Raw genomic sequence first — 22,225 nt, 5'->3', positions numbered from 1 at the left:
CTGTTGAGACAATATGATGATTTGAAAATCTTCTCATCGACCCAAACTTCATTAAAATGAAATTACTAGTAGCAATGCATACAAAGATTTAATTTCTAAATTCAGAATTTCACTTTTGAGTTGCTGTGAATATTTTATCTTTGGAATATTATCCACCTCTATACTAAAGGTAATGGCAAGCCTTTGATTACCTTGAAGCTCAATGTCTCCAGTGTGCCTCAACTTCCTCGTTTTCTCTCTTGTATTGTACAATCTCAAAGTTCAAAGTAAACTTATTATCAAACTACATTTATGTCACCATATATACAACCCTGAAATTTGTTTTCTTGCGGGCATACACAGTAAATGCAAGAACCTTAATAGAATTAATGAAAGACTGCACCCAACTGGATGGACAAATAATCCATGTGCAAGAGACAAGAAACTATGCAAATACAAAAGAAATAATACGAATGATAAATTAATAAGCAATAAATATTCAGAACATGAGATGAAGTGAGTGAGTCCATAGGTTGTGGGAACAGTTCAGTGATGGGGCAAGTGAAGTTATCCTGTGACAGTGCTCTGTGTAGATGTGCTCAATGGTTGGGAGGACTTTACCTGTGATGGACTGGGCCAGATCCACTACTTTTTGTAGGATTCTCCATTCAAGGACATTGATGTTTCCATACCAGACCTTGATGCAACCAGTCACTATACTGTACTCTCCACCACACATCTATCTCTGTCCTACATGCTAATTCATCACCACTTTTAATTTGGCCAACGACAGTCTCCAATAAAGATTTGCTCCTTCACCAACATCTCTTAACCTTACATCCTGGCATGCTTCCACTGACTTCCTATACCTCTACTTTTACCCTCTGAGAAAAACGCACTCTGTACAAACTATTGTACTGGACAGAATAGTGAGGTCTAATAATCAGTAAATAGGGATGTGGATTGTGTAACAGGGAACCACAGACAAAAATAGAGACATGGAATGCAACATGTCGACATTCAACTTCCAGGAACTTCACTAATTATGTTATAGCATACACTCATTGTTGTAATGGAAAACTGGATTTACTGTTAGATATGTGGATAATAATTTTGTTCTGTAATTAGGACCTAGTCTGTTACTTAATTAAGTCTTCCTGTAGCCACCATTCTAATATCAAAATGTAGTTTCACTGATAATCTCGTCAACTGAGAAAGTAAAATCTGCAGCAAATCCATGCTCAGGTCCATCATCTTTGACTGGTTTCCTGGTACGCACCAGTTTTCAATACATCGCCCGTAATTGGAGCAACAATTCCATGTTGTTTTTCAGTTTGCTTCTATACAAATTAACATACATTAGGGTTAGAGCAACCGAGCTCTCGGAGGAATTTGTACGTCAAACAGCATTTGTGGGAGGAAAGGAATTGCCGGCATTTCAGGTGCTGAGTCAGACTTCTATCCCAAATCATTGACAATTCCTTTCTCCCCACGGATACTGCTCGACCCGCTGAATTCCTCTAATAGATTGTTCAGTGCTCCAAATTCCAGCATGTGCAGTCCCTTGTGACTCCGATTATTTATTTAGAGACACGGCACAGTAACAGAGCCTCGTGGCCCAATGAGCCCAAGTTGCCCAGTTGCACCCATGTAACCAATTCACCTTTTAACTCATGTCTTTGGAATGCAGGAGGAAATTGGGAGAACCCAGAGGAAACCCACACAGTCACAGGGCGAACACACAAACTCCTTACAATACAGGGTTGAAACCGGGCCGCAGCCTCTGTAATAGTGTTACACTAACTGCTACACTACCATTCCGCCCAATTAAAACCCCCTCTATTACCACAACTTTAATTTCAAATTCTTCCTCATGTCTGTATTTGGCTAAGGAGAACTGGACACTCTTCACTGGAAATTTAAGACTGTTAGTAGGTACACTGCTCCAGCTGGGAAAACAGTCAGCATAATCTCTCTTCTCACATTCAGTTCAGGTCATTCTAATTTTAACCAAAACCAAGCACTAGCAGCGATGGTAGAGGAGGGATGGTGGATTGAAAAGCCAAGCATTATACAAGTCAAAAATTTAGAAAGTAGAAACCTCTTCCATCAAAACTTCGTCAAGTTTAGGAAAATTATATATAATTGTTTGATCTTTTTTCTAAATTTTCAAGATACATGTAACAATGAGTCTGAAAGTTTCTCCCCCCCCCCCCACCCTTCAACTTTATTTGATGTTAAAAGAATCCTCACTGGTCAACCAGTATTCCAAGGATTTACAAAGGTAATGAAGGTAATTCTCACTTACCCTGCAGGTCAATTTCTTTGCCATGTGCACAATCTCACCATTATTGTCCATTACTTCACAGCTCCCACTTTCACTCGAGTTCTCTGAAGAATCATCTCCACCGTCCTGACGTTCTGGAATCGCACCATTAACCCGCATTACTTCAACGTGGAGCCGGCCAGCAACCTGGATTCAATTCAATAGGGGAAATTTAACCATTTTACATATTTCCCTCAGACTTTCTCTCTGTTCATTGAGCAAATCATGTTGATTCTTCCCCTAAGCTTTATGTCTTGCAATCAACTGGCCAGAAACTAAGCAGACACATCCAATTACATTTCTCCTTTAGCTAAAATACAGAAAGGTGTAACTTTAATAAATCGATGCAGAATTTAAGAAATGCTCATGTTATGCCAACACTCACCTCTCCCTGCTGGCTGATGATGGGAACAGCATACTCAAGTTTTGCATCATGGTAAAGGCATTCCAAGAAGACATTGGCAACACCAATCAAGTTATGGTTTTCTTGGGGTTCGTAGAAAGGGTCTCCGTGCTTACTGAGAATTTTATTGTACTTAAATGGGATTTAAGGGAAAAACATAACAATTTAGTAAGAATTGAAATTCTCTTCATTTTTGAGTGGAACAAGTGAAAATGGAACTTTAAATGATAAATTTGAACACATTAATAGCAACAGTTTTCATTTTATACATTTTTTTTCTTTAAATAAAACCCAAATCATACACTCATCACTAATTCATTTATTCAGTAGGTAACCTAACTACTTTAAATGGCAAGTGTCCTGTTCAAAGGTCCGGATTGTGCTTGTTCATAGTGCAAGAACAGGTTCTAGAGGCGGTTCCACTATCCCGAGCTGAAATAAATTGCTTTCTGATATTCCAAAGAGCTCAACCACCAATCAATACTCTAGTGGAGTTATACTGGGAAAAATTATAAACCAAATTTACAACCAGTAAGCACATAAAATAGGATAAGCACGCAATGTTCCTTAAAAACAAAGGCCCTGGCAATTCTAGATCCAACTCAGAGCACACAGCAACTTTGTTGAATTTGTAATCAGAAAAGAAACTGTGCTTGTGGCAGTACAACATGTTCTCATCCCTGCCTGGATGTCAGCCTCAGTAATCTGTTAACCTTTCCAGGGGCAGGCTAAAAGCTCAGAAGAACGCAATTCACTAAATTCCTAACTGATAGTGAAAGTCAAAGTCTTCGTATTTGAGCACCAGATAAACTAGAATCAGTTGTGGGGAAGCCTGCAGTTTGCCGAGCTGTTAACAGAAGTCACCCAGCATGGAAATTAGCCACTGGTAAATCAGCACAGTGAATTATTCCAGCTGCTTCACCGGGGTAGAAATTCATCAGTGGATGGAATCGGGAAACAAATTTCATATTCCAGCACTGTTTACTGTAGCATATTTGTTCACCATTAAACCCTGCATAACCATTTTTGTAAATGGCAACATTCTATGTGTTATGTTACACATTCCACACCCCCCCACAAATAATTCTGTATTTATGTATGCCCTGCACTCACATATTCAACCATGTTTTTCTCTTTCCAATCTTGATAGAGATCTCTCATATCAATCAGTTTGTTCTCCAGCTTCTCAATTGCCCACACTTGGGTACCTTTTCCCCTGCGTCGAACTTGAATGGCGGATTCGCTTACAATTGCTCCTCTCTGTTTTGATGAACAACAGATTCAAAGCATGGAACAAACGGTATATCAGTGAAAGCTGTCATGAAGAACTGCTGCACCCCTTTGCCCATCTACACGAAAACTAAAGAGAAGATACAACATGCATTGAACATAGCACACCTGAAACAAAGAAACGTTTTTGGAAAGAGCCTGCTCAGATTCATGAGAACTTGTATACAGGAGGAAGATCTGAGCCTACATTACAGACTAGAGCCAAAACATCGTGGGAAAACACAAACTTCTGAAGGAGTAAACACCAAGTGGAAAGGTGGCAGAAATGCACAGCCAGTGGAGCTGCTGCTCACAACTCTAGTGACCCTATTTCTCCAGCTCTGTCTGTGTAGAGTTTGCACATTTTCTCCCGCTGACTGCAGAGGTTTCCCCAGGGCGCTCCAGTTTCCTCCTACGTCCCCAAGACATGCAGGCTAGTGGACTAACTGGCCACTGTAAATTGCCCCTAGTGTGGAGATTGGAGGGGAGCAGGGAGTTGATAGGAATGTGGAAGGAATCAAATGGGATTTGTACAAGACTAAATAGTTGGCCTGGATTCTTGGCCAAGAAGCCTATTTCTCTACTGTAAGACTCGGACTGAATGCTGCATTGTGTAATTTACAGACTACTGATGTGGCCTCTCTTGAAGTAATTATCTGTAGTTTTTCGAGCAAGCATTTGAGGAAAAATAGCTATGTACCTCCTGTGAATAAAATTCAGGGAACACCTGTGATGGAGCCATTCAGGTTACAGAAATTTGTCCTTACAAATCACAACACAGAAATTTGAGCTACACAATAAAATTTACTCTGTGAATTTTTAAAAAAGTAAATTAATAAAAACAAAATTCCTTTTCACTGTGCATTCTTAATGAAAGTGCTGATGACAAGGCTTTGCATTTCAGGAAATCATGAAAGCAGGTCATTTTCCAGGAATGCAACCTCTCCATAACATGACAGGTTACCTGTACTGAACTGTCTAGGGCAGTGATTCCCATCGGGGACGGTTACATGTCCTAAGGGGAAGTTAGGGGAAATAGGTCATCGGGGGGGGGAGGGGGGGCAGTAAGCGGCACCCTAACTTGAGGCACGAGACCTGATCAACCATGTCAATTCATTGATATCGTCAACATTCGATAGGCATTCCCAGTTTGTGTCAATTTTTCATTTTAATTTAGCCCTGTTTATGATGAGTAAATATGTACGGTGCGATCTCTAAAGAGTCTGAAGGCGTTGAAGCCTTGAATTCTAATCCTATTAAGAAACAGAAACTACAGAAACGGCATCAATACAATGTTACATACTTGGAATATGGTTTTATTCCATTCCCATCAGATCAGCGGCACCCCCATGTGTCTTATTTGTAACACTGTACTGTCTAATGAAGCTATGAAACCATCAAAATTGCAGGAACAGTCCATAAAAGAAATCCTGAAAAGGCGACTTATGGTATTACTCAGTTCCAGAAGATGAAGGAAGCATTTGAAAAGTGTTGCACACTCGAGTCATTTGCCAAGAAAGCTAAAAATGAGCTTGATAATGATCTCATTGCTTCTTATAACACTTCCAAAATGTGGAAAATCTCATACAATTGGTGAAACATTAATGATGCCTGCTGTATCAGAAGTGCTCACCACTGTTCTCAAGATGGATATCAGTATTTTGAAATCAATTCCTCTGAGCAATAACCTCTGTAGCTTGTTGTATTGATGAAATGAGTGAAGACATTGAGTATCAGCTACGCAGAGTCACAGAAAACTGAATTTGGGATACAACTGGATGAGTCAACTGTGCGAGACAATGAGGCATTGCTCATGGCATATGTACAGTTGATCAAAAACGGAAAAGTTTATGAAGGGATTCTCTTGAAATAAGTTAAAAACAAATATCAACGATGAATCAATCTACAACGAGCTCAAAATGTATATTGAGGATAAAAGTACTCCGATTAGGAACATGATTTCTTGTGCAACAGATGAAACACCATATATGACAGGTCGCCATGCTGGTTTAGTGGCATTTATGAAAACAGAAATCCCAAGTCTGTTTGTCATCCATTGTGTAATTCATCGTCAACATCTTGCAGCCAAACACCTTAGCCAGCGACTTTTTTCAACCATGACTCTTGTAATATCTGCTGTCAACAAAATTAAAGCTCATCCATTTAAAATAGCAGAGTATTTCACCAGTTATGCCGAGATAACGATGAAGAGCCTGAATGCTCGCTTCTTCACACCGAAGCGCCTTGGCTGTCAAAAGACTGCTGCTTAAAATGTTTCTTTGATCTCTGACACTGTGGTTGAATTTTTGCTCAAAATTAACAACTTGGGAAACAAGACTGAATTTCTATATGGAGATGTGGCATACCTAGCCGATCTGTATGACAAAACGAACATGCTAAACATGAAAGTACAGGGTGAGAATTTCAATTTAATCCAGGCAAAAAGTGTCCATTTTTATTCGAAAACCGGAAATAGATAAGCAAAACTTTGGGAGAAGAATGTTTTCACAGTTATCCTGTGTGGAAAATATGCCACTCTCTTTCAAAGACGGTGATTTGCAAGGGTACTGCTTACACCTGCAGTCACCAAAGGAGGATTTTCAGAATCGATATAAGGATTTGAACAATCTGGAAATTCTGGACTGGGTAATTAAGCCATTTCTTCGCAAGGTGGAAGAACAGGATGATTAAGAAACAAAAAAGTTTTGCAAAAATGTTGGCTTTTGTGGTATGTGGCTCTACTGTCATATGAAGTTCCCCCTCTCCATGCAGATGATGAATCCAAAATAGCAGAGGCCAATTCAGTTCAGCAGGAGTTGCCAGTCAGTGTTGAACTCAACAGAGGACTGCCTTAGGGACTCCAGGTCTGGATTTTTCCTCAAGGTTTACTCCCAAAGGCATCTAGATGAGTGGGTATAGATGCAAGGCAGCGGAGGTTTGAGATCGAAGCTTTCCTTCCCCTAGATAAGCTGCCAACCACTGCTGACGAGCCTCAACTACCCGAAGCAACTGACTTTAAGGAGCCAGTAACCCGCCTTTGCCCCGTCTCCAGTCAGTAGAAATAGTTTTGGCGGGCTTAGTAGCTGAACACACATAAAGGCCAGTAACACGACTTGGTTGTCACAGGCTATTTGAGATGCACTCCACTGGGAGCATTTAATAGATGGTGGGTGCTTATCCCTTCTACATCCCCCGGCTACGACACCCTCAAGGAACTTTGCAATCTATCATAATCAACTACCTGCGATCCTCAGAAGACTTTCATAGTGAATTTGCTCGAACTTTACTGCAGCAGTTGTTTTATAACTGACTTGGCAATTGCAGCCACTTGTGGTGCAGGAAGAACTGACTGCATACTACAGGACCAAAGCCACGTGGCGGTTGCATAAACCGAAATGTCAGATTCACTTCTCTGACGACGTGTGTGAACCAGCTGGAATTTTGCAATAATCACAAACAAAATCCACCCCTCCCAACAGGTTGACTTTCAAAAGAAAAGATGAACTTAACAATCCAACAGCCCATTATAATTGACAAGTAAAACAAATGCTGCTACCTTAAAATAATCAGCTTTCAAGCAACATCATAGAATCTGCCTACCTTTCTGTTTGCACTGAGATTTGCTGCTGGGATTTGCAGTGTTACTTGGTAATCCGTCTGTTTATTCATCTCTTCTGCCAGGAAATTTGCTTCTCTCACTAGAGCATTGGCTCTCACTATCTGCTCTCTCAACTTCGCCAGACTGTGACGGAACAGTTGATCCCTACAACAGAAAAAATGAATCAACATTCCTCTCCTTTCCCACTAAGTTTATTGATTCCAGCAGATGAAAACCGACTCCAGCTGGTGATTTTATTTGGTTATGAATCACTTGTAATTACTCATTTTTCAGGATATGATATTTCTGGAAAGGCAAGTATTCATCAATTATTCCTAACTGTCCTCAAGGAGATAGTGATGAACACCTCCTCAGTCCCTTGCATACCTTACGGGGAAGGTACTCCCATAGTGTCACTGGATAGGAAGCTCCAGGATTTAGACTCATTTACAAGGGGACAAATTAACCCCACAACCATCAGGCTCTGTCCATTGAGATATTCCCACAACAAAAGATCTCACTTTAAGGGCTCTTTATCTTGTTATTTAATGTTCTCATTATTTGTTGCTATTTATTTATACTTGTATTTGCACAGTTTCTCTTCTGCACTCTTGTGTTGATCCTGTTATCGTTACTATTCTATAGATTTGCTGAGTATGCCCGCAGGAAAATGAATCTCAGTTTGTGTATGCTGACGTGTATGTACTTTGATGATAACATTTACTTTGACTTTAAAACTATGTATATAATGAAAATAAATAATATTAAATGAAAGCAAAAAAAATGTTTCACAGTATGTACTGTACCTTTCCAGCATCATTCAATACTTTTGAGACTGAAAAGGCAAAACATTCATTTACCACCATGAAGGCGCTGAAATTGCCTCAAGAAGGTTTTATAAGGTGTGTGCGTGCGTGTGCATGTGGGGTTATGGGGGTGGACAGGGAGTCATAGAAATTGAAGTAATCTATTATGTATAATTAAGCAAGAACAACTTGCCCCGTTTTGTTTGGATAGTCATACCTCTCCTCAGACCAAAGCTTCACTTTTTGCTGTGCAGTTTGAGGGGTATAAGAGAATCTCTCGATGCTGTGCCGATGTAGCCTGTCTGGTGACAGCTGTTGGCGAAGGAGTTCCAGCTCACGCTCATACATTAGCCGCTGCTCCTCAAGTGCATTTTGTTTCTCCTCGAGGTACTGCTTCTCAAGTATCTGCACAACATTCTGCACAGGATCTGCAAATGCACACCATGAGGCAATTAATAACAGTTTGCAACAAATTGTTGTGAAAATACAATTCTACGTAACATATTTTAAAATATACAAAACCAATTCCTATTGACCAGTTCAGAGCATCACAGCAACTCCTCTACTTATTCAAAATACATGGATATTTATTTTTTTAGAAACTTCATTAAAGTTGCTACATCTGGTCTCAGTAATCATGCTCCGGTCTTTTGAGTCAGGGGAGTTGTCAGTTCAAGTTCTGTTCTAGAGTTCACCAGGAAGTCCAGGCTGTCATTCCAGTAGGGGAATTCTATGGTAGAGATGTCATCCTGCTCGACAGACACTAGATCAAGGCAAAATGCAAATCACACCCAAGTAGTTCACTGACCCCATATGTATTTCTTGGGCCCGCCTTGTCTAAAAAAACATTTCCAAGTGCCAAAACTAGAAAGAACACACAAGAAACAGACCCCACCAAGTGGTGGGTGGCAGATCATGTGATGGTGCAGCTGCTTAAATTAGTGGATATAATCTCTTATCAAGAAATCTGAGGAAAACTGGCAGGACACAACTGCTTGGAAGACATTATGAGTTTCAAGTTCAAGAATCATCCAACTACACACATCAATACAGCCAAGTGAAACAGGATTTCTCCAGAGCCAAGGTGCAAAACACAACACCAACAGTCATACACAGCACAAAGCACATATAGTGCATATGGTTATGAAAGCAGTCAAACATACAGACAGAAAAATTAATAACATAGCTCAAGTACATGAGTGTTACGGCCCATAGATTGATGATGCATGAAATGGTGTCCTGGAGCTACGGCTAATTATTATCAATAATAAATATAGTTCCACATTTCAATTAATGTTTCAATTATTATCAATATTGAAATCAACCCAGTTTTTTTATTAAGTGCAATTCGTGAACAATAGCCAGATCAGAAATGCTGATCAAGTCAACTAGTTCCCAAAGAGAACTCTGATAGACCAATCAGACAGTTCACTGTTGCTCAGTGATAGAACACAAAAAAATCGTATGTACAATTAAGAAACATTAAAAAGTAGTTGAAATACTGGAGTCATAATGATCATGATGAAGTCTGCTGGAGAGAGACATTTATACACGTGCTGTCCTCCATAATTCAAAGAGATTGAAGGTTAAAGTTGCAGGGTGACAAAACATGGCAGGAGAGCACGGAACTAAAAACTAATCCCACTCACCATTAGTGCTGAGAGCTTTCATCATGACCTCCATCTGTGCAAACTCGTAATTATACTCTGGTTCTGATGAAGCTTCACTCGCTGTCTCCATGTCCTGTTCTGTAGCACCTTCTCGATATGTCTCAAACTCATATTCTTTTAACTTGTCTCTCCTCTTCCTCATAGGTAGGTTAATTCTATTTATGTAAAAAGAATTGATTTCATTCCTACAGCACACTTTACATAATGACACTTTCACTATTTAGCCAACGAGTAGAATTCACCTCTGTTTTAGCTTGAATATCCTGAATTTGTGTCCCATGAAGCTGCACTCAATGACAATTTGCCTAATGTAGTCATGTGTTCCGGGATACAGGGTAAAACTTTGTTTTCCACAGAGATAATTTAAATAAATCAAGTACATCAATGCAGAACAAAGGTGAAAGAATTAACAGAATGCAGAATATTGTTGCACAGTTATAGTCACAGTTACAGTGTGAAGTAGATAATATGGTGCAAAGGTCATGACGAGGTAGATTGAGGTCAAGAGAACATCTTTCTGCACAATTCAACATTCAACGTTCTGATAATAGCAGGACAGAAGCTGTCCTTGAGCCCAGCAGGCTCTTCCACTCTCAGATCATTAGAGAGAGTAGAGGGAGAAAAAAAACTACACCCTGTGCAAATCCCCACATTAACTGGTGATCCTGTGATCTCAGTAATCAGGCTGACATCAGAACATCCTTCAAGAAAGTGAACTCTCGCAAGGCTTCAGACCCCGATGGCGTAGCTGGCAGGGCACTGAAAATCTGTGCCAACCAACTGGCTGGAGTGTTCCAAGACACATTCAATTTCTCACTACAGCTGTTGGAGGTTCCCGCCTGCTTCAAAAGGGCATCAATATACCAGAACCCGAGAAGAGCAGGGTGGGCTGACTCAACAAGCATCAGCCAGTGAAAAATCTACTGTGAAAAAATGCTTTGAGAAGTTGGTCATGGCTAGAATCAACTCCCGCCTGAGTAAGGATCGGGATCTGCTGCAATTTGCCTACAATAGGTCTACAGTGGATGCAATCTCTTCAGTTTCACAATCAACCTTGGACCACCTGGAGATCATTAATATATATTGTTGCTGTTTATTGACGATAGATCAATGTTCGATACCATTACCCCTCAGTAATAAACAACAAGCGTCAAAACTGGGCCTCTACATCTCTCTCCAAAACTGGATCCTAGACTTCCTCATTGGGAAACCACAGTGAGCGTGGATCAGTAATAACATCTTCTCGCCGTCAAGCAATTCAGGTGTACCTCAAAGATGCATGCTTAGCCCACTCCTCTTCTCACTCTGCACTCAAGACAGTGTGGCTAGGCACAGCTCAAACACCATCTACAAGTCTGTCAGTAACACCACTACTGTGGACAGAATCTCAGAGGTGATGTACAGGAGTGAGAAAGATCAACTGCTTGAGTGATCGTTGCAACAATAACCTTGTACTCAACGTCAGTAAGAACAAGAAATTGACTATGGACTTCAGGAAGGAAAAGTCAGGAGAACATACACCAGTTTCATTGAGGGGTCAGCAATAGAAAGGTGGAGCAGTTTCAAGTCAGCATCTCAGAGGATCTATCACAAAAATACATGGCAGCATCTGTACTTCTTTTGAAGTTTGAAGAAATTTGGCATGTCACCAAAGACTCTAGCAAATTTTGACAGATATACTGTGGAGAGCATTCTGAAAGGCTGCATGACCCGCTAGTATGAAGGCACAGGAATGAAAAAGACTGCAGATGGTTGAAAGCTCAGCCATCATGGTCAAAAGCCTCCTGAATATTGAGGATATCCATTGTTAAGAACCTTCACCTTCTGGGAAAAGCCCTCTTAGAATCATAGAGTCATAGAAAACTACAGCATAGAAACAGACACTTCAGCCCATTTAGTCCATGCCAAACCATATAAGTTGCCTAGTCCCATCGACCTGCACCCAGACCACAGCCCTCCATACCCTTCCCATCCGTGTACCTATCCAAACTTCTCTTAAAACGTTGAAATTGAAATCGCATCCACCACTTGCACTGGCAGCTCATTCCACATTCTCACCATCCTCTGAGGGAATTTCCCCCCATCTTCCCCTTAAACATTTCACCTTTCCCCCTTATCCCATGATCTCCAGTTGTATTCTCACCCAAGCTCAGTAGAAAAAGCCTGCTAGCATCTACTCCATCTATATTCCTCATAATTTTGTATACTTCTATCAAATCTCTCCTCAATCTTTTCTCCTCCTAGAAGTAGGCCTACTTCTGCTCCTATATCTTATGGTCTAAGGTTCTAAGGAAAAGTTCTAACCTATTCAATCTTTCTTTATACTCAGGTCCTCCGCCCTGGCGATATCCTTGTTCTCTATACTCTTTCAATCTTATTTACATCTTTCTTGTAGGTAGATGACCAAAACTGCACACAATACTCCAAATAGTCATAGTCATAGTCAACTGTAACCAGCTGCGCACAGACCCCACAGAAATGAGGCCTGACCAATGTCTTATACAACTTCAGAATCATTATAGGGTTTATTATCACCAGCATATGTCATAAAATTTGTTGCTTTTGCAGCAGCGGTATAATGCAATACGTAAAAATAGAAAGAAAAGCATATATTAAATAATTAAACAAGTAGTGCAAAATAGAAATAAAGAAGTAGTAGTGTTCATGAGTTCAATGCCCATTCAGAAATTGGATGACAGAGGGGAAGAAGCTGTTCCTGCATCACTGAGTGAGTGCCTTCAGACTTCTGTACCTCCTTCCAACAGTAATGAGAACAAGGCATGACCTGGGTGGCGGGGGTCCTTATTGATGGCTGCTGCCTTTTTGAGGCATCACTCCTTGAAGATATCCTGGATACTACAGAGGCTAATATGATTGAGCTGACAAAGTTAACAACTCTCTGCAGCTTATTTAGACCTGTGAAGTAGCGCACCCCCCCCCCATATCAAACAGTGATACAGACAGTTAGAATTATCCGTAGAAATTTGTCAGTGTCTTTGGTGACAAACCAAATCTCCTTAAACTCCTAATGAAATATAGCCACAGTCATGCCTTTTTTGTAGCTGCATCGATATGTTGCATCCAGGAGAGATCCTCAGAGATATTGACACCCAAGAACTGGAAATTGGTCACTTCAACATAACATCCCAACTCCTGTACTCAATTCTTTGATCTATGAAGGCTAAAATGCCAGAAACCTTCTTTACAACCCTATCTACCTGTGTCACCACCTTCAAGGAATTATGGACCTGTATTCCCAGATCCCTTTGTTCCACCACATTCCTCAGTGTCCCTCTGTTTTCTGTGTAAGACCTGCCCTGGATGGTCCTCCCAAATGTAACACCTGATACTTGTCTGCATTAGATTCCATCTGCCATTTTTCAGATCTTTTCACCGACCATTTTTCCCACTGGTCCAGATCCCACTGCAAGCTTTGACAGATTTCCTAACTGTCCACTACACCAGGGGTCCCCAACCTTTTTTGCGCTGCGGACTGGTTTAATATTGACAATATTCTTGCGGATCGGCCGACCAGGGGGAGGGGGGGTGCGGTAGGGTTGCCAACAGACAAGAGTAGTGTTTACCCCGAGAAAGACTACAATGACCATGAAGCCTTGCGCGGGCACCAGTGCTCATGCGTGACCTGAGCATGCGTGTACCTGCCGATATTATTCTCTGCAAACCGTTTTCGGCGATTCTGTTCGGGGGTGGGGGGGTGGGGGGGTGTTAATCACAACCGGAATATTGGTAATAAGTGGCTAATACACTCAATTTCGTTTCTAAAAGGGTTTATCTAACAAATTTAATATTAAACACACAGCGTATATTTTCCTCGCATGAATACAGTGATAAGTCAATCATCAGGGGAGGACGGGGAGCTTGAAGTAAGTGTTGAAAGAACTTCCAGTAGAAGTGGTAGAGGCAGGTTCGATATTATTTAAAGAAAAATTGGACAGGTATATGGACAGGAAAGGAATGGAGGGTTATGGGCTGAGTGCAGGTCGGTGGGACTAGGTGAGAGTAGCGTTCGGCACGGACTAGAAGGGGCAAGATCGCCTGTTTCCATGCCGTAATAGTTACATGGTTATATAAGTCACTTATAATAGCATCATAACATTTTAAGTAACATTTGGATATTAAACATACAGCGCATATTTTCCCCGTATGAACATATAAAATCATTGCAACGCACCAATATCGCTGAATCAGTGGGAGCTCTGGGCTTGTTTTCCTGCAACAAGACGGTCCTATCGAAGGGTGATGGGAGACAGCGATACTCGAAGGGGGATCCTTGTGTCCAGTCTATTCCGCAATTTAGTTTTCGTTACATTCATCGCAGAGATATGTTGGAAATGGAAGCAACGTTTTCGGTGCTTTCGTGGCTATCTCAGGATTTTTAGCCTTGACTTTGATCCGGAATGCCAGCAGACATGTTATGTCAAACATGCTTTCCAGCCCGCCGTCATTTACAAGCTCGAAGAGTTGATCTCCTTCCCGCGCTGACATGGATGACGCGCGGGTAATGATCTCGCGTGCGTAATGGCTCAACAGTGGGCGTGACAGGGAATGAGGAAAGGTGCAGCTGACTCCTATCGCCAAATCATATCGTTTCGCCGCGGCCCGGTGGTTGGGGACCGCTGCACTACACCCCCAATCTTGGTCCCATCTGCAAATTTGCTGATCCTGTTAACTACATTATTATGCAGATTGGTGATATAGATGAAAAACAACAGCGAGCCCAGTGCCAATCCCTGCAGCACACCACAAGTCACTGACCTCCCAGTCAGAGACGCAGCCATCCACTACCACTCTCTGGTTTCTTCCGCAAAGCCAATGTCTAATCCAATTTACTACCTCATCTTGAATTCTAACTAACTGAACCTTCTTGACCAACCTCCCATGTGGGACCTTGTCAAATGCCTTGCTGAAGTCAATGTAGACAAAATTCACTGCTTTGCCCTCATCAACTTCCTTGAAAACCTCCATAAGATTGGTTAGACATGACTTACCATGCACAAAGCCATGCTGACTACCCCTAATCAGTCCCTGTGTATCCAAATTATCACATATCCAGTCCCGTAGAACCTCTTCCAATACCTTCCCACCACTGATGTCAGGGTAACCGGCCTATAATTTTCTGGTTTATTCTTAGAGCCTTTCTTAAACAGTGGAACAACATTAGCTGCCCTCTGGTCTGCTGGTATCTCACCTGTCACTAAGGATAATTTAAATACCTCTGCTAGGGCCCCTACAATTTCTGCACTTGCCTCTCCCCAGTGTCCTAGGGAACAGCTTGTCAGGCCCAAGGAAGTTGTCCACCCTGATTTGCTCCAAGGCAGCAAACACCTTCTCCTTTGCAATCTGAACAGGGTCCATGACCCCACTGCTGCTTTGCCTCACTTTTGTAGACTCTGTGTCCCAAGTAAATACAGATGCAAAAACATCCATTTAAGATCTCCCAAATCTCTTTTGGCTCCATGCATAGATTACCATTCTGATTTTCCAGAAAACCAATTTTGTCCTTTATAATCCCTTTGCTCATCATATAACTATAGAAGCCTTTAGGATTCTCCTTCACCTTGCTTTCTTTTAGCCCTCTTGATTTCTTTCTGAAGTGTTCTCTTGTATTTCTTATAAACTCAAGTACCTCCCACCTGCCTCTACCTGCCGCACACAATCTTTTATCTCTTAACCAGGGTCTCAATATCTCTCAAAGACCAAGGTTCCCTAAATCTGTTATCCTTGCCTTTTATTCTGATAGGCACGTAGAAGCTTTGTACTCTCAAAATTTCACTTTTAACAGGCTCCCACTTACCAAGAACACCTTTGCCGGAAAACAGCCTGTTTCAATCTACACTTATCAGATCATTTCTGATACCAACAAGATTGGCCTTTACTCCAATTTAGAATCTCAACCTGAGGATCAGACCTATCCTATTCCATAATTAACTTGAAATGAATCATACCATGAACACCAGATGTAAAACGTTTCCCTGCACAAACTTCTGTCATCTGCCCTGTCTCATTCCCTCATAGGAGATCAAGTATTCCACACTCTTTCATTGAGACTTCTATGTACTGATTAAGGCAACTTTTCTGAACACGTTTGACAAACTCTATCCCATCTAGTCCTTTTACAGTGTGGGAGCCCTGGAAGTCACCTACTATAACAATCTTATATTTCTTGCAACAGTCTACGATCCCTCTACAAATCTATTCCTCTAAATCTCACTGACTGTTGAGATGGTCTATAACATAGCTCCATTAATGTGGTTATACCTTTCTTATTTCTCAGTTCCACCCATAAAGCCTCGCTAGACGAGTTCCCCAGTCTGTCCTCTTCTCATTACTACCATCAGGAAGACAGTATAGGAAACATAAAGATGCATACTCAGTGTTTTGGATCAGGTTCTTCTTCTCCACTACCACATTTCCGAGTGGCCCATGCAATACTACCTCACTATTCATCTTTTGCACTATTTATTTTGTTTCTTATTGCATCGAATAGCCATTTTTTAAAATGTCTTGCACTGCTCTGCTGCCACAACAAAAAAAAAAAAACAAATTTCACGACATGCTCAGTGATAATAAACCTAATTCTAGTTCTCAGGAGCATTAAGCCCATTTAAACCATCATGACAATGTCCATTAGCCATTCATGCACTAAGATTAAATTAAATTCAGTTTTATAATATGAACCCTTGTCCAAGATCCAAGATGAAAGGAGTTGAAAATGTCTGAATTTACTTCACACTGGAATTCTACAACTCAGAGACAGGTTAAATCCTCAATGCCAAGTGGCCTCAACCTTCCTGCAGTTGTTGGAAGAGGTTTCATCCTGCACTGTCTCAAAGTCTTTGGCATCTCAGTGACATTCCAGTTACCCTAATCAGAGAGAGCAGTTTGCTGTTCGAGAGAAGAGCAATGAAAATGGATGCTCTGGATTGTCACCAGGAAGCAGATGGTTGCCTATAATTACCCTCAACAATGACAGGCTAGGCACAGAGAGAATCTGTGCTAACTGACAAATAGCTTTACCGGATCAGTTGACAACAAGCACATAATTCTAAATATCTATGCAGACATCCACTAAGTTTTTATCCGACACTTCCTGAACGGTCAAACAGAAAAGGCTTCATCCGGAAATAAGAGTTCCACTGGCTAGTGTTCCTCTTGATCCCAATGGAATCTTCACCAAGTGTTGACCTTCAGAATTTGGCTGCTTCTACTCCCCAAATCTTCCATTCTTACCCTCTTTCATCAGATATAAATATTGAGCTTCAATTTCACTGACCTAGGCATATCTGGCGAGCCTGTGCCAGCTTTTCACTGGATCTGGCCCAAAGCTACAAGCAGTATTTCTTTATTGCTCCTCCTCTAGACTTATGCCTCATGTCATTTTATTTGTTCTCCCTGAATCAGATATGGGTGGAGCTGCATAACACTAAGGGGCAGAAAACGCTAGTGGGAGTTGTGTACAGGCCACCTAACAGTAGTAGTGAGGTTGAGGATGGCATTAAACAGGAAATTAGAAATGCGTGCAATAAAGGAACAGCGGTTATAATGGGTGACTTCAATCTACATATAGATTGGGTGAACCAAATTGGTAACGGTGCTGAGGAAGAGGGTTTCTTGGAATGTACGCGGGATGGTTCTTTGAACCAACAGGTCGAGGAACCAACTAGAGAGCAGGCCATTCTAGACTGGGTATTGAGTAATGAGGAAGGGTTAGTTAGCAATCTTATCGTGCGAGGCCCCTTGGGTAACAGTGACTATAACATGGTGGAATTCTTTATTAAGATGGAGAGTGATATAGTTAATTCAGTAACTAAGGTTCTGAACTTAAAGAAGGGTAACTTTGAAGGTATGAGACGTGAATTAGCTAAGATAGACTGGCAAATTATACTTAAAGGGTTGACGGTGGATATGCAATGGCAAGCATTTAAAGGTTGCATGGATGAACTGCAACAATTGTTCATCCCAGTCTGGCAAAAGAATAAACCAGGGAAGGTAGTGCACCCGTGGCTGACAAGGGAAATTTAGGATAGTATCAATTCCAAACAAGAACCATACAAATTAGCCAGAAAAAGCGGCTCACCTGAGGACTGGGAGAAATTCAGAGTCCAGCAGAGGAGGACAAAGGGCTTAATTAGGAAAGGGAAACAAAGATTACGACAGAAAACTGACAGGGAACATAAAAACTGACTGTAAAAGTTTTTATAGATATATGAAAAGAAAAAGATTGGTTAAGACAAAAGTAGGTCCCTTACAGTCAGAAACAGGTGAATTGATCGTGGGGAACAAGGACATGGCAGACTAATTGAATAACTATTTTGGTTCTGTCTTCACTAAGGATGAGTTAAATAATCTTCCAGAAATAGTAGGGTACAGAGGGTCTAGTGAGATGGAGGAACTGAGGGAAATACATGTTAGTAGGGAAGTGGTGTTAGGTAAATTGAAGGGATTAAAGGCAGATAAATCCCCAGGGCCAGATGGTCTGCATCCCAGAGTGCTTAAGGAAGTAGCCCAAGAAATAGTGGATATATTAGTGATAGTTTTTCAAAAGTCTTTAGATTCTGGACTAGTTCCTGAGGATTGGAGGGTGGCTAATATAACCACACTTTTTAAAAAAGGAGGGAGAGAGAAACTGGGGAATTATAGATCGGTTAGCCTAACTTCGGTGGTGGGGAAAATGCTAGAGTCAGTTATCAAAGGTGTGATAACAGCACATTTGGTAAACGGTGAAATCAACGGACAAAGTCAGCATGGATTTGTGAAAGGAAAATCATGTCTGACGAATCTCATAGAATTTTTTGAGGATCTAACTAGTAGAGTGGATAGGGGAGAACCAGTGGATGTGGTATATTTGGATTTTCAAAAGGCTTTCGACAAGGTCCCACACAGGAGATTAGTGTGCAAACTTAAAGCACATGGTATTGAGGGTATGGTATTGATGTGGATAGAGAATTGGTTGGCAGACAGGAAGCAAAGAGTGGGAATAAACGGGACCTTTTCAAAATGGCAGGCGGTGACTAATGGGGTACCGCAAGGCTCGGTGTTGGGACCCCAGTTGTTTACAATATATATTAATGACTTAGATGAGGGAATTAAATGCAGCATCTCCAAGTTTACGGATGACATGAAGCTGGGCGGCAGTGTTAGCTGTGAGGAGGATGCAGGGTGAGTTGGATAGGTTAGGTGAGTGGGCAAATTCATGGCAGATGCAATTTAATGTGGATAAATGTGAGGTTATCCACTTTGGTGGCAAGAACAGGAAAACAGATTACTATCTGAATGGTGGCCGATTAGGAAAAGGGGAGGTGCAACGAGACCTGGGTGTCATTATACACCAGTCATTGAAAGTGGGCATGCAGGTACAGCAGGCGGTGAAAAAGGCCAATGGTATGCTGGCATTCATAGCAAGAGGATTCGAGTACAGGAGCAGGGAGGTACTACTGCAGTTGTACAAAGCCTTGGTGAGACCACACCTGGAGTATTGTGTGCAGTTTTGGTCCCCTAATCTGAGGAAAGACATTCTTGCCATAGAGAGAGTACAAAGAAGGTTCACCACATTGATTCCTGGGATGGCAGGACTTTCATATGATGAAAGACTGGATCGACTAGGCTTATACTCGCTGGAATTTAGAAGATTGAGGGGGGATCTTACTGAAACATATAAAATCCTAAAGGGATTGGACAGGCTAGATGCAGGAAGATTGTTCCCAATATTGGGGAAGTCCAGAACGAAGGGTCACAGTTTGAGGATAAAGGGGAAGCCTTTTAGGACCGAGATGAGGAAAAACTTCTTCACACAGAGAGTGGTGAATCTGTGGAATTCTCTGCCACAGGAAACAGTTGAGGCCAGTTCATTGGCTATATATAAGAGGGAGTTAGATATGGCCCTTGTGGCTAAAGGGATCAGGGGGTATGGAGAGAAGGCAGGTACAGGGTTCTGAGTTGGATGATCAGCCATGATCATACTGAATGGCGGTGCAGGCTCGAAGGGCCAAATGGCCTACTCCTGCACCTATTTTCTACGTTTCTATGTTTCTATCCCTACTTAGCCAGATGAGCCACATCTTTCTCAGGTTCTTTCTGTAAGTCTGCCATTTCTACTCAACCAAATAAACAGCTTCTTATTTGGAAATGATTTCTGGTTCAGCAGATTATCAATATTGTATCCATTTTGAATTGCTCTGATCAAGCCATCCCTGTTCACAAAATGGTCGCCATAAGAACAGTGTCACATTCCTTCGACAACATGGCAACAAAAAAGACATTTGATTTATCTGCTCCCATTGTCCTTTGGCTCATTCTAGTTGGCTGTTCTGCAGTTTTTAATTACTTTCTGGCAACAGGACCATCACTGAGCAAAGTTAGTCATTTGAGTTATAAAGAGTCTAGAAACCACAACGGACTTTGGGCAATTTGGGTACCACCAGGGACTTCCAATGCAACAATAACTTGGGTAGTGTTGTGCTCCATTTGCAATTATACTCACATCACTGGCTCAGTGGCCTAGCCCTCTTATGTGCCCACAACCTTCTGCCTCAAACAGCAGGCCTTGAATGCTGGATGGTACAGTCATCCACTGGCTCTCTTGCTCCACAGTTAATTGTACTTATTTTTCACAACCTTCATCATTTGTTGCAACTGAAAGGGAGAAGATTTCCAGCAGCCTAGTCTGAGACCTCAGATCCAAAATCTCTTCTTTAAATTGTACTAACCTGATCACTTCAATGAAATGTGCAGAATGGGTGAAGGGCGCTAATTTGAAAAGGTGGCACATTGGATCAGAAGCAGATTTAATATCAGTGGCATACATCAAGAAATTTGTTAACTCTGCGGAAGCAGTACAATGCAATAGGAAAAATTCACATTGTGAATTACAGTGTGTGTGTGTGTATATATAATAGTTAAATTAAATTCGTACAAAAATAGAAATAAAAGAAGTAGTGAAGTTGTGATCATGGGTCCTGTGACCATTTAGGAATTGGATGGCAGAGGGGAAGAAGCTGTTCCTGAATTGCTGAGTGTGTGTCTTCAGGCTTCTCTGCTTCTCTATCACCATCCTGACAGTAGCAATGCGAAGGGGGCCTGTCCTGAGTGACGGGGGTCCTTAATGAAGAACGCCAACAAGAACTTGAAGATGTCCTGGATACTACAGAGGCTAGTGCCTGTGATAGAGCTGACTGAGGTTACAACTCTCTGCAGTTTACTCCGATCCTGTGAAGAACCATCCTCCCATTCCAACCCCCCTCCCATACCAGATGGTGATGCAGCCAGTCAGAATACACTTCAAATGTTATTATTTACCTATTATTTACCCTGTATTCTAAACGCAGACATATTGTTTGGTTTCAGAAGGGGACACAGAGGATTGTAGATGCTGGAATCTGAAGAAACAATCTGCTGGATGAATTCAGTGGGTCAAGCAGGATCTGTGAGGGAATGAACTGTCAAAGTTTCCAATCAAAATTGTCCATCAAGACACAGCAACCTTATTCAAACCATAGATATCTACTGAGTGAGTGGAGTTAGACATAGTTTGTGCATCAGTGGCTAATGGACCTTCTAACGATTTGAGTGAAAGGACCTACAAGGTTCAAGGTGAACTTCTTTCCCACTGTTGGATCCTCCTTGATGCAGGGTTTCAGGCCCAAAAGGCTGACATTTCCTTTCCTCCTACAGGTGGCTGCTTAACCCGCTCAGTTCCTCCAGCAGATTGATACAGTTCCGTTCATTGTGTACAAGTTCCCCTTCAACAACTGCTGCAGCAGTAAGGTGGGTTTTCAGGTAAAGTGACCAAGGTCTGGAAGCTCTATAAATTCCTCACATAACTGAGACAACAGAAATCTTTCAGCCTCTCAATTATTTCAGAGGCGGAACCTTTTGTACCTCACAAAGGAAGCACAATTTCCATTTTGATTTTAAAATACTGCACTTAAAATACTGCAGGATGCAAGTGCACGGCATTGCTACGAACTATTCCTTCTTGATTTATAAAATGAATAAAAATCTTTAGAAGAATTCATTGTTTCTATAGGAAAGTGAAGAAGGAAGCAGACAGCGGCATTAAGCAAGGAAAGGTGGATACAAAAATATGGGACAATGGAAACAAGTTAGGCCCAAAGGAGGGAGGTAGACAAATAAAATGACAAAAAAAAGGAAACA

The 22,225-nt window shown here is 41.4% G+C and overlaps 1 protein-coding gene across 6 annotated transcripts in view; it reads right to left on the bottom strand.

Moving 5' to 3' along the window:
- The window catches only part of kif13a (kinesin family member 13A), a 263,604-nt gene that overhangs the window by 63,115 nt on the left and 178,264 nt on the right, over positions 1-22,225 (bottom strand). For all 6 annotated transcript variants that reach the window (XM_072283575.1, XM_072283577.1, XM_072283576.1 and 3 more), the window contains exons 16-21: positions 10,031-10,206; positions 8,599-8,809; positions 7,578-7,740; positions 3,822-3,968; positions 2,691-2,840; positions 2,288-2,452 (exon numbers count right to left, since the gene is read on the bottom strand). In XM_072283575.1, coding sequence (XP_072139676.1) covers positions 2,288-2,452; positions 2,691-2,840; positions 3,822-3,968; positions 7,578-7,740; positions 8,599-8,809; positions 10,031-10,206 — 1,012 coding nt within the window. The remainder of the gene's footprint in view (positions 1-2,287; positions 2,453-2,690; positions 2,841-3,821; positions 3,969-7,577; positions 7,741-8,598; positions 8,810-10,030; positions 10,207-22,225) is intronic.

The sequence above is a fragment of the Mobula birostris genome, chromosome 19 (genome assembly GCF_030028105.1).
Source record: "Mobula birostris isolate sMobBir1 chromosome 19, sMobBir1.hap1, whole genome shotgun sequence".
Classification (NCBI taxonomy): Eukaryota; Metazoa; Chordata; class Chondrichthyes; order Myliobatiformes; family Myliobatidae; genus Mobula; species Mobula birostris.
Note: the sequence above shows the minus strand (reverse complement) of the source record. Positions and strands in the feature narration are given on the sequence as shown.